This window comes from Seriola aureovittata, chromosome 1 (assembly GCF_021018895.1).
Source record: "Seriola aureovittata isolate HTS-2021-v1 ecotype China chromosome 1, ASM2101889v1, whole genome shotgun sequence".
Classification (NCBI taxonomy): domain Eukaryota; kingdom Metazoa; phylum Chordata; class Actinopteri; order Carangiformes; family Carangidae; genus Seriola; species Seriola aureovittata.
Window position 1 is genome coordinate 8,691,375 of NC_079364.1, and position 12,792 is coordinate 8,704,166.

General features: G+C 42.1%; 1 protein-coding gene across 8 annotated transcripts in view; it reads left to right on the forward strand.

Annotated features, from left to right (window-relative positions):
• Positions 1-12,792, forward strand: part of herc1 (HECT and RLD domain containing E3 ubiquitin protein ligase family member 1) — a 54,930-nt gene that overhangs the window by 13,069 nt on the left and 29,069 nt on the right. For 7 of the 8 annotated variants that reach the window (XM_056378042.1, XM_056378035.1, XM_056378085.1 and 4 more), the window contains 21 exons: positions 251-403; positions 1,033-1,165; positions 1,706-1,897; positions 2,674-2,898; positions 3,151-3,324; positions 3,434-3,548; positions 3,651-3,771; positions 4,128-4,299; positions 5,009-5,354; positions 7,258-7,378; positions 7,476-7,527; positions 8,306-8,577; positions 9,480-9,695; positions 9,805-9,925; positions 10,260-10,497; positions 10,621-10,793; positions 11,360-11,515; positions 11,615-11,721; positions 11,834-11,944; positions 12,022-12,192; positions 12,482-12,721. In XM_056378042.1, coding sequence (XP_056234017.1) covers positions 251-403; positions 1,033-1,165; positions 1,706-1,897; positions 2,674-2,898; positions 3,151-3,324; positions 3,434-3,548; positions 3,651-3,771; positions 4,128-4,299; positions 5,009-5,354; positions 7,258-7,378; positions 7,476-7,527; positions 8,306-8,577; positions 9,480-9,695; positions 9,805-9,925; positions 10,260-10,497; positions 10,621-10,793; positions 11,360-11,515; positions 11,615-11,721; positions 11,834-11,944; positions 12,022-12,192; positions 12,482-12,721 — 3,609 coding nt within the window. The remainder of the gene's footprint in view (positions 1-250; positions 404-1,032; positions 1,166-1,705; positions 1,898-2,673; positions 2,899-3,150; positions 3,325-3,433; positions 3,549-3,650; positions 3,772-4,127; positions 4,300-5,008; positions 5,355-7,257; positions 7,379-7,475; positions 7,528-8,305; positions 8,578-9,479; positions 9,696-9,804; positions 9,926-10,259; positions 10,498-10,620; positions 10,794-11,359; positions 11,516-11,614; positions 11,722-11,833; positions 11,945-12,021; positions 12,193-12,481; positions 12,722-12,792) is intronic. The other variant, XM_056378076.1, reaches the window with a different exon arrangement.

A 12,792-nucleotide genomic window follows, 5' to 3' on the forward strand; every position in this document is an offset into this window, starting at 1 on the left:
AACCAGTTTTAACTTGACAACTTGCTGAAAACTGTCTGCTATGAAAACAACCCTTTTCAGGACTCAGTTCTCTTTGGCTATAAAACAGTTAGAGCTGTTTTATATGCATGTTTGTATTCATAGATTTACCCTGAAGATGCATCTCATTGACCACGTATACTTATTCATATCTGATTTGTGTGTGTGTGTGTGTGTGTGTGTGTGTGTGTGTGTGTGTGTGTGTGTGTGTGTGTGTGTGTGTGTGGTACAGGATCAGGCGTTTGGGGAGCTGGAGAAGAACAGTGATAAGCTGCAGCAGGGCATGTCCTCCTCTGACAGCAGCCAGCCAGCTCACCTTCACCAACTCCTCTGCTCCCTTCAGAAGCAGCTGTTAGCATACTGCCACATTAACTCTGTCACTGAGGTATGGACTCTCCACTGTCCCTGTGTTTGTAGCTGTACACGTTGACTCTCTTTTACCTACTGTATATTAAACTTTTATTATCGGGGAACTGGCAATTACACAATCAAAAAATGCATTTGTTTAAACTTCTCGGTCCTGTGCCAGTAGGATCATGTGACTAATGCCCTCTTGTGACACTGGTGGGTTACATCATAACGTCTAAGTTTGTATTACACAGACTTGAAAGGCAGCTTCCCTGTGATGATTGAATTTGATGAAGTTATTCACTTTTTATTGGCACAACTAATTTCAGAACTCACATGTTGATGCTAATGAAGCCGGATATTGGCATTAAATCGCCTAAGAGAAAATATGTAAGTAGTTTTAATTTCTGATGCGCGAAACGAAGTAACTCTTAGTTTCACGGCTTTTTCATGAGCTAATTCTTGACAAAGTGAGTGGGATTTCAGTGGCTTTGCAGATGTATGATATTTTGTAAGTATGTATTTTTTCAGGATGTTCCTCATGTTAACTACATTTCATTTTCTCAGACAGCGATTAACTGTCTTAAGAACAGAGAGTTCATTTTAAAAAAAATCCCAAAAGTATATCGAATGTATTAAAACAATGTGATCTGTGTTTTTCTGTAGAATTCCAGCAGTGTGGCTTTGCTCCACAAGCATCTGCAGCTCCTGCTGCCCCATGCCACAGATATCTTCTCCCGCTCAGCCACTTTGATAAAGGAGAGTTCTTGGAATGGCAGCATACGAGAAAAGCTTCAAGGTGAAGATGAGCAGTTAATTACTTCTGCAGCAGGGCAGACGTGCCTCCTCACCTCTCATCCGCTTGCTATTTTGACCTCTGCCTGTTAACCCTTGTCCTTTTCATTGTAAAACACTTTCATTATCTCTGTTTCTATATTGATCTTTCCTAGAATCTTAGGTTCACTTTATTCCATTCATGCTTTGTTTTTTCACAGTTTGCGTCATTCTGCTAATGTCAAATCAATAATACCTTTGGGTCTTTATGTGAAAAAGTAATAAAACATGCCCCTTTAAATAAGTTGTATCAACATGCAGAAATAAGGTGAATTTTAGTAAGGTTAATTATTTTGACACCGACCTCAAGAGCATAATTTTTTCACATTAATGGTAAGTGATAGGAATAAGAATTCTTTCATTACCCCTTTGCAATTTTTGCTTGTCTGATCCAGAAACTCCCAATCTAAAATTTTACACTTGACATTGTCATTTCAGTCTTTTGTCATTAATTCCTTGTAATTTTTGAAACTTAAAATGCTAATCTTGTTTCTGTCATCTCCAGAAGTGATCTACGTATCAGCAGCAGGCAGCATGCTGTGCCAGATAATCAACTCCTTGCTGCTGCTTCCGGTGTCAGTGGCGAGGCCTCTGCTGAGCCACCTATTGGACCTGCTCCCTCCTCTGGACCGCCTCAACAGACTGCTGCCTGCTGCGTCCCCTCTGGAGGACCAGGAGCTGCAGTGGCCTCTTCATGGTGAGCCTGAAACAAGGAGCTTTTCTTGTCTTAATTAAGGGTCTACTCACAAGCTTTTCCAGTCTGCTGTGGATACCAAAATCACTGAGTTCTGCTTTACGACAGTCCCTTAGCTGTTGTATCACTTAGTGTCAAAAACATATTTACTAAACAATAATGTTCATTGTCACTGTTTGTTGGTCTTTCTTGTGAATGAAGTTTTGAATTCGCTGCGTTGGGATATGTGTGTGTCTGTGTTCCTTGGAACATCCATCAGCGTTCCTTAACACACTGGTCTTTTACAAGTAAATTCAAGGATAACCTTTGAATGCCATCTACTAGACTTGGGTCGATATTTGATAATATTAAATATTGCGATATTTCCTTCCATATGCAGTATTTTTAGTAATATCGCAGAAAAATTATGTAATTATGTAACTAATATTTAATATTATTAAAAAACCACCTGAAACACATACAATAATATTATTGTATTATATTTCAGCTGGACTGTATCGAGATATTACATTTTGAATCCGCCCAAAGCCTACCATCTTAAACTCTGCACAGACTGTAACAGGCCAGGTCAGCTTCAATTTAAGACTCTGGTTTTGTAGTTTTCTAGATAATACATGGCTGTAACTCTGTCAAGGTTTGGGGTCCCACTGAGGCTGTTCAACATGTTCACCATAGCGGACCCATTGTAGGGCTCTCAACACCTTATACACATATCACCTTAAAGTCTTATAATTCTGGGCAGTTGAATTTATGCTATCCCCCTTTTTCTAACTTTCCAGGAACCTCTGACTTTGCTGAGCCAGCCTCAGGAATGTCCCTGCCCCAGCCGGCGCTGTCCTGGGTGTGGCTCGTGGACCTGGAGAGGACAGTTGCCCTGCTGGTAGGCCGATGCCTTGGTGGGATGCTGCAGGGAGCTCCTACCTCTCTGGAGGAACAGGATACTGCTTACTGGCTCAAAACACCCCTCTTCAGCAACGGCTTGGAGATGGACATCCCACAGCTTGGTAGGGAGGGGACAGATACAACACTGTGACTTTAATTGTTGAACACTGGTAACAGCATGAGCAGTTTAGTGATGTGAATTTAAATTCCTGCAGGATATTTTGTACTCAGACTTTCTCAGTGGACTCATTCTGCTCTTTGAGTTTTAGAGATGGATTGTGTTTCTCTTTTTGCCCCTTTATCCCACTGTTAATCAGTTGTTTCCTCTCTGATTTGTTCAGATGATGAATGTTTGTTCACTTGTTTTCCTTCAGACACCTGCATCAGCTCTTTGTTGGAGGCAGCACTGTCTGGTAATGAGGAGCAGAAGCCCTTTGACTGCACGCTGCGTCCTGACTTGAGCGTCTTGGTGGATTTGGCTCTGGGTTCCTCTAAAGAACCTGCCAACAGCCTCTGGATCAACTTGCAGGACTATGCCATCAGCAAAGGTCTGCCATTGGACTAGGCTTACAATGAATTCCATTGTCTCTGTGCTAAAGTAAATAGCCCTGAAATGTACCTGACAGTGTACTGACTGTGCTGTGTCTTCTGTTGCAGACTGGGACAATGCGTCTCTCAGTAATGAGTCTCTGTTGGACACTGTGACCCGGTTTGTGTTGGCAGCCCTGTTGAAGCACACAGGGCTGCTGGGCCAAGCCTGTGGAGAGGGCAGGTACGGTAATATGATACAATACATCGGATTAAAGGTTTACACAGTGTTCCATAGAACCAGCCTGAATTAAACATCACAAGTATATTTTTAATTTCCCATTAGATACCAACCATCCAAGTCCCTCGCAGAGGTCTATCGCAGTGTTTATAAAGTCCGAAACCGTTTGTTGGCCTGCAAGAATATGGACTTCATCCAGACCCGATCATCTTCACGTGAGAGGAGGGTGAGTAAAGTTACATTCAAACATGCACATTTGCATTCACCTTTATTATCTTTAACATTATCATCATAATGAATCCAAAAACTACGAAGTTACATTTTCTTATTTCACACGAACATTGTATAAGCTTGCTTTTCTTAAATGTGAAAATGTATAATATATACCTGTGAATTATCTGTGTCTGTCTCTGCTTAGACTGTGCTCACCTCTCAGACACCAGTGAGACCACCTGTTCTTTGCATATTGTTTAACAATTTTCTTCTCTAATTTGACACTTTCTCAGCTAATCGCTGTTTTGGTCATGAAACAAAATGATTTCCACAGTCACTCATATATGTAATTTGTTTTAACTTGGTCAGATTTCAGACAATCAGGACTCTCTGGACATGGACCCTCAGGAGCACTCGTTCACACGCACCATTGACGAGGAGGCAGAGCTGGAAGAGAGAGCCGACCGCGAGAGAGAGGAGGGCCATCAGGAGCAAGACGATGAGGAGGAGGACAGGGAGCATGAAGTAATGACAGCTGGAAGTAAGTGCATCTGCCTGGAGTTGTGTGCTTTTATGCTTTCAGTGTGCAAATCATCAGAAACATTCGCCATATAATTTAATAATATAATGTATTTTTCAGTTCATTCAAGCCTGTAAAAATCAATCTCATCTTTATGATTATGTTTATTAAACTGGTGAATTATTCACTTCATGTTAATATTATTAGAATTATTCATTTAATAAATAATTAAAACATTGACTTGTAGTCCCAAGAAGTTTTCAAAATGACAAAGCAGTTCAGCTGTGTAAGTGATTATTTACATTTCTCTTACTGTTATTAATGTAATTTATTTGATAGGAAGCCACTGTAGAAGCAGTTCACCAGTTAGTTTCATGGAAAGAATGGTGTTTCAAACATATTGTGTTTTCATAGCATGTGACGATTAGCATGTGTCATTTTGCTAAATGTGGCCTCTGATGAACAGTAGTGAGAAAGTCCTCACACTCACACATCAGTGGGATGTTCAGCTGTAAAATATAATTTTCATAATTGTGATAGAGAGAAAGTTCTTCTCAAATGTAGGTGAATGTGACAGTGTCTTTTCGGTGTGGTGCATTTGCATGAGCTTTGGTTTTAAACTTTGCACTCTAGTAAACCTTGGGTGCGTTACGCGGCGGCTGCTCGTCCTCTAACCCAGCATTCTGTGTGTTTTGTGTGTGTGTGTGCGTGTGCCTATCGCACAACACAGAAATCTTTCAATGTTTCCTCTCAGCGCGGGAAGTGGCTCGCAGTCGGGACAGAGAGCGAGCTAGCAGCAGCACAGGCCTGGGCTCCGGCTCTGTTTCCAGGAGTGGAGGAGGAGGAGGCGGAGGAGAGGAGGACGCCATTCTGTCTCAGGAGGGAAGGAGGGGCAGTACGGGTCTCCCAGAGGGCCAGGACCTGTACACAGCTGCCTGTAACTCAGTGATCCACCGCTGTGCCCTGCTGTTGCTGGGGGTGAGCCCTGTGCTGGGCGAGCTGACCAAACAGAACCAGGACGAAGGCCAGACCCAGTCAGCTACAGGAACACAGGAGTGTCTCGGCTTCATGACCAGGTCAGAGCACTGGCCACCCAAATACAGTCAGATGGGAGGAGGTGGTAAAACATAATTCAAACAACATCAGCGACAGTTAAACACTTGATTCCCTCGTTAGTTGTGATTTTGTGCTGCAGAAATATTCTTCTACTGTGGAGGGAGATGGTTTCACTTGTTGTCCAGAGAAAATCAGCTTGTTGGATTGTCCTGGATGCAAAGTATTGAAGGATAGGTTCACATACAAAAATCTTTATTAAAATAACACTCACTTTCCTACATGAACACTACTTTTTGGTCACTGTAATTGTTCCTCTTGTCCACGTTGGCCATGAATAGATTCCCTTCAAAAGCAAATCGAGAGTAAGACACAGGGGACAAATTCTCAATCTCTGAATCAAATGGGGAAATTCCCAAGTGCTGTGTTTGTGTTTTTTTTGCCGAGCCATGGTGAACTCAAGAATAGTGAACCACTTACTCACTAAAATGAATATCTTTGGATGAGATCCATTTCATTTGGCTCAGACTGCTGAAGCCTCATATTAGCTCTTGCTTACAGTATGGGTTTTTATGCAGAACAAGAACTATGGATTTGGTCCCCTATCTCTAATCACTTAGAGAAGGAATCTCTCTCAGCCAGAATCATTACGGCAACTAGAAACTTCTTTCAGCGTGAGTTGATTTTAAGACAAACTTGAAACCTATTTTTTAATGTTTGGGCTTAAACATAATGGAAAAAATACTAATTGGCACACGAGGCGTATGCCAACAGGAAAGTTTAATAGATCTGGAATTGGCTTGGAATACAACACCCAGTAAAATCTGAAAATAACCACTCTTCTATCCACTGCCAAAAAATGTGATGTGTGTGTGTCCAGTGCACAAACCTGTGGCGTAGCTGAGGCTTCTTCTCGTCTTTGTTGTTGGTTTCTGTAACAATGACGGTGCTAAAAATACACTGTAAACCTTTTGTATTTTCTGTTGGTAGCACGTCCACCCAGAGGCAACCATGAGAATGTGCACCTGGCTGTTAAGTAATCAGAATAGCTCTGGAGTTCACCTGGCACCTTAACCTAATTTTCCCCATGTCTCAACGAGTTTCATCTGAACGTTGACCCACATTCACTCTCCACATTCCATCTGGAGCTCCTCGATCCTGATCACATCTCAGTGCTGTTCTCTGTGCTCGAGGCCTCAGTAGAATCTGTCGGAGGCAACCGCTCCACAGCCATCATGTACCAATTATTAACTTGCCCTTTTGATACTATAAGATATGCTCCATTTAGAGCTTTGTAGTGTGTTTGTGCTTTATGTCACACGTCTTTGAGGAAAGAATCATTTTAATCATCTTGTTTAGTGCAGTTACGTTTTTTAAGCTGTTGTGTCGTCACTGATGAAGATGATCAGATTCAGATTTTCACATATGAGGACTTTGCCTTGTGTGTGTTTTGGTGCATACCAATAAACATAGTAAGAAGAAAAAATATAAAAAAGAAAAAAAAAGAAAAATACAGATAGCTTAAATATGAATAGAAAAATTTAAGAATAAAATATTTACAATAAAAATGGGGAAAATATTATGAAAAATATAAATATAATACAAAAATACAATAATGTACAATGTGCAATATGACTGTATGTATATATGGTATATATGATGGTGGTCTGTTTTCTTTCCTCAGGCTGTGAGACACTCCACCATGAAATTAGTTTTATTTATATGACTTGATTAGTTATTCATTCACTTGATTATTTATTTATTATTATTTACTTATTATTTATTCATTTATTTTTCTAACTTTTATATTTTTGTGAGTAGCATAAAGGATCTACATTTGCAATTTTTGTTATATAATCTTGTTTTGCATAATGACAATTAAATTGAATCTTAATTAATCAGTTTCTGTGATGTGTGTATGTGTAGGAGTGAGAGTCTGAGTGCAGAGAGCCGCTCGGTGCAGAGCAGCCCGAGTTACAGACTGATGAAGTCCAGGAGTGAGTCTGATCTCTCGCAGCCCGAGTCAGACGAAGAGGGTTACACTCTGGTAAAGTGACACTCTCACATACATGTACTCACTACATTGATACTTCCTATGTTTGAATGAGTGCTACATCGGGCTTTGTCTCTCCTTTGTCTTTCAGAGTGGAAGGAGAAATGTCGACCTGGACTTGGCGTTCTCTCACAAAAAAAGAGGTAAAAATCATTTGCAGTAAATCTGTCGATTCAGGTTGATTCAGGTTTGTCTTTGTCATCTTTCATATGTTACTCTTGTCTCTCTGTCTCTTGATTCCTGTATGGATAGTTTATTTGCTTCTTTTGGGGCAGTTGAGCCCCAAGCACAAGAGGAGCTCCAAGCAAGTAAACGATGGCATGTTTCTTCCTCTTGTTAGCTCATACCTCCATGACTGTGATGCCCCCTTCCATTCATCTCTCATGATGAGGCCCTTGTTCTGAGCGCAGACACTTCATATTCTACTATTCTGTGTAGCGTGCTTTTACATAAACAGAGAAAACAAGTCAAGAACACACAGATGTGCCTCTTGTACAGATAACAGCTCATTCTTCTGCTTGGAATGTCCCTTGTGAAGAATGTGATTTGTCACGCTGAAGAGATTTCATGGAAATTACCAGTTGCATCTGTAAAGAAATCATCAGTACTGATACTTTGAGGTTCAGTGCTGTCAGTTGCTCTCAGCCAGCCCTGATTACCATTCCACTTCTCAGCTGCAGCATTTTTCCTCAGTGGGCACTGGAAACTCAGCGCGCCCATTATAGATGAAATCATAATGGCTGATGAAGGCTTGTGCCTGCATGAAGAATCAGCATTTGGCCATTCGATGAACTTTTATAGAGTAATAATGCATCGCACTGCCAAGCTCTTAAGTGCTTAAAAGCTACATGGTCCATCCATTAAGAGAGTTATCTTGTGCATTTATGCATCTGAAAGGCTCCTCTCCCTCTCCATCTTCAGGTTTGCTTCACAGCTCACCAGACTCCCTGGCCGAATCCTGGTTCCGAGCCAAACTGAGCCGTCAGCGGAGCTACAGCTCGGCACACTCCTACGAGGAGTCCGACCTGGACCTGAGCCGCTCGCTGGGCATCCACGCCCTCATTGACAACATGGTCAGTTTCATCAGTGGTGACGTGGGCCTGGCTCCAGCCTTCAAGGAGCCAGAGGAAAGTATGTCCACCAGCCCACAGGCGACAATCCTGGCCATGGAACAGCAGCAGAGCAGAGCAGAGGTGAGGGACTGTCTCACAACTTTGGTACTCTGGAGTCTGAAGTGAAGCACAAGTCCTTTTTATTCCTGTGATCCCACCTAAAATTATAATGAGTAATCAACATCACAACAGACACCAGGGATATAATAATTTTATATCCTTTTTGTTTGAGTGATTTTCATTTTCTACTTCAATTGTTAATAATTTATAACAGAATTGCTTAAAAGATAAGGCTGGTGTTTTTCTGTATTTTTCATATTATAAAACAATCCCTTGAAAAGCCAAAATCATTAAAGAATTTACCCGTCTCTCAATACTCCCACTTTCCTGTGTGTGCTGCTGAGCTCTGAACCCACCGACTCCTACTGAAGATCTTTAACAACTGGTCACAAATATATAGTTGCCTATTTTTAAAAAGACTAAATAAAGTGCAGATTAAACAGTTGGATACTGGAGTTTTTAGAAATCTCTACTCAGATAGAAGTAAATAGTACATTGGTTGAGGACTATTTTCAGTTGTGGGTTTGAGGTGCTACTGAATATTTACAGCAGCAGAATGGGTTATGTGGGATTGACTCAAAATAAACTAAAGTGGTTGTGTTCATAATATTAAGGGAACATGTCACCTGCTGCAACCATTTGGGTCACTGATGTGTTTTAAGTCGTTTTTGGACAACAATGGAGCTTTGTGGCACATCGGAATATCAGGCTTTGACACACACACAATAGTTTTGAAACAACTCATTGTTGTTTTTAGTGTTTTCATTGGATTTTTTGGGAAAGAAAAATACAGAATATCATCAGACTTAAACTTTAAACCACAAATGAGACTGTTTCCTACAGTTGATGAAATGACCATAAAGGAGTTAGATGTGTAACCCTTTCAGAATGTATACTTGATTGTTGGGGTGTGTTACCTTCAGTTGCGGTTGGAGGCGCTCCACCAGATTGTGGTGTTGATCTCTGGCATGGAAGAGAAGGGCAGCCAACCTGGGAACGCAGATCGATCCAGCAGTGCCTTCCAGTCCTCTTCCCTGCTCACCTCCGTCAGGCTGCAGTTCCTGGCCGGTTGTTTCGGCCTCGGGACCGTGGGCACCGGAGGACTGAAGAGAGAGAGCGTTCAGCTACATCACTACCAGGTACGTATGAGGCACTTGATGAGTAGATACTTCCCTTTCTGGGAAAAAAAATATCTATCTGTTTTCTACCATGTGTCTTAACATAATAAGGTGTTCTGTTATTTTTCAGGATGGTGTAAAAGCAGCTAAAAGGAGCCTCCAAATGGAAATCCAGACAGCCGTCCATAAGATCTACCAGCAGCTGTCTGTCACACTGGAGAGAGCACTGCAGGCGAACAAACACCACATCGGTAATAAGAACTGCCACCATATACTCTTAGTCGTGCAGCTTTAACAATGTAATGAGCTAAAAATTATTCAGAATATGAGTCATAGACATTTGTTTTAAGATTTTTTAACATTAGCTCATTAACATTTTCAACTGGCAGCTTCCCCTGCAGGTGCATCATAGGTGACATTACCAGGTCAACTTTCAGAGCATTTGAACTGAGCTTGCTTAAGTGTCCTGAAAACACTCAACCAAATCCTAATCTGATCCTAATCTGGATATTTTACTTGAAATTCAGTTTTTCCAGCAGACAACCTGATGCCTTTGTCTCTACCTTGTCTCTTTCTCCATCCTAGAAGCCCAGCAGCGCCTCCTGCTGGTGACTGTGTTTGCTCTGAGTGTTCGTTACCAGCCAGTGGATGTCTCCTTGGCCATTTCCAGCGGGCTGCTCAACGTGCTGTCTCAGCTCTGCGGTACGGAGACCATGCTGGGGCAGCCCCTCCAGCTGCTGCAGAAACCTGGAGTGTCCCAGCTCAGCACTGCCCTGAAGGTGGCGTCCACACGCCTGCTTCAGATACTGGCCATCAGCACCGGGTAAGAGATCTAGGAGATTTAAAAGTAATGAAATGGAGTCATCATGACATCAGTACTGTATAAACCTGAACTGGTACAAAGAAAAGATTGCATCAACCGCTGTGTCTTTCCTTGGGTTTGCAGGACATACGCAGACAAGCTGAGTCCCAAGGTGGTCCAGTCGTTGCTGGACCTGCTCTGCAGTCAGCTGAAGAACCTGCTGTCTCAGGCAGGAGTTAGTCTTCTGTCCTCTGGAAAAGAACAGGAAGACAACAAACACGAGGACAGTGCAGACTCTGAAAAGAAAGACTTTAGAGGTGACAGAATAATTCACTCTCATTACCCTTTGATGGAAAGGATCTTTTGTCAGTCTGATGAGGAAGGCATGTTGTCCCTCTTGTGTTTTATAATACATGCAGTATTCTGTTTGTGGCCATGAGCAGTGTTACTTTTCATCAACAGAAGCTTTGATCAATCATATTTGTTGACAGTTTTCCCATCATAATGAAGTTTTGTTAACGAGAACTATAACAAAATTGAACAGAAATGTAAATGACTAATAGACAGTGAGTCATATGATCAGGAAACAAGAGCAGGTTTTGTTCCATCATTTGTTACAAACACATGACTGTAGTCAGAGTCACATCAAAGAATCTGGTGATATTCAAATGAAGAGGGATTAAAACTAAAATAAAATCTGCTGCTAAAATAAGCAATGATTTTTGAATCACATTTAGATTCTTTACTATTCAGTTAAGTGCAGTTTGGTCTAACACTATGCAAAACAACCTGGTGAAAAAAAAAGTTTTGTGTTCCATGAAATGCAACATGCAGCCTATAATTGTGTGTGTGTTGGGTGTGTGTGTGTGTGGTTGTTTTTCAGCTTTGATACGTAAGCAGCACACGGCAGAGCTCCACCTGGGAGATTTCCTGGTCTTCCTCAGGAGAGTGGTCTCCTCCAAGGCCATCCAGTCCAAGATGGCCTCCCCCAAATGGACTGAAGTGCTGCTCAACATCGCTGCACAGAAATGCTGCTCAGGTGGTGCAACCAGCTGGTGTAAAACAACACAGATACATGTGTGGTATTTTATGTAATAAAAACATACCAGAGGTATTAACTCTTGTCTGTTTATTTTAGGCGTCCCTCTGGTGGGAAACTTGAGAACTCGGCTCCTCGCTCTTCATGTTCTGGAGGCTGTCCTGCCTGCGTGTGAGGCCAACATGGAGGATGACCAAATGACACAGGCATGCCACTTTGTTTGGACTATGGCAAAAATATAGACTATCACTGGCCTAATCCCTTAATGTAACAGACTGTTTGTCACTCAGCAAGCTAATATAAACTCCTCTCTTCAAGGTGGTGGAGCGCCTCTTCTCCCTGCTGTCTGACTGCATGTGGGAAGCTCCCATTGCTCAAGCAAAGCACTCAATCCAGATTAAAGAAAAAGTCCAAGAGCTCAAACTACAGGTGTGCAACCGACCACTCGCCCTTTCCTAACCCCTGCTGTGTCTGTTTGAATGACTGACTGTTTCTTTAATACACAGGGAGAGGCAGAGGAGGAGGATGAGAACCTTCCCATTCAGGAGGTGTCCTTTGATCCAGAGAAGGCTCAATGTTGTGTGGTGGAAAACGGCCAGGGGCTGACGCACGGCAGTGGGGGAAAAGGCTACGGCCTGGCCTCCACTGGTATCTCCTCTGGATGTTACCAGTGGAAGGTACCGTGTTGTATTGTTACATCTTTATAGATGGAACAAAAATGATAATATAGTTCATTTAGAAGCTGTTGTCATTGCTGTTGTAGTCCGCAGTTTAACAATACATGCCCAGACAGGATGGTGTGTTGGCGCTTTGTACACACAACCAGGCTGAATTCATTGAAAACAGATATACAAAGATCACAGTAGAGACAAAGCCTGTGTTTAAAACATAGTTCCCAAATATAAGTTATCTCTTTTTTAAGTTGTCGACCTTTTTGATTAATTTCGCCTTTTATTTCTTTCGTAGTTTTACATCGTGAAGGAGAACCGAGGCAACGAGGGCACATGTGTGGGGGTCTCACGCTGGCCCGTGCACGACTTCAACCACCGCACCACGTCAGATATGTGGCTGTACCGGGCGTACAGCGGAAACCTCTATCACAATGGAGAGCAAACGCTGACACTGAGCAGCTTTACTCAGGGAGACTTCATCACCTGTGTCCTGGACATGGAGGCCAGAACCATCTCCTTTGGCAAGAACGGAGAGGTGTGAGACTCATGGGAAAAATAAGTCTAAGTCAACATCAGATACTGTAGCAAACTTTAGTCTCCAGATGA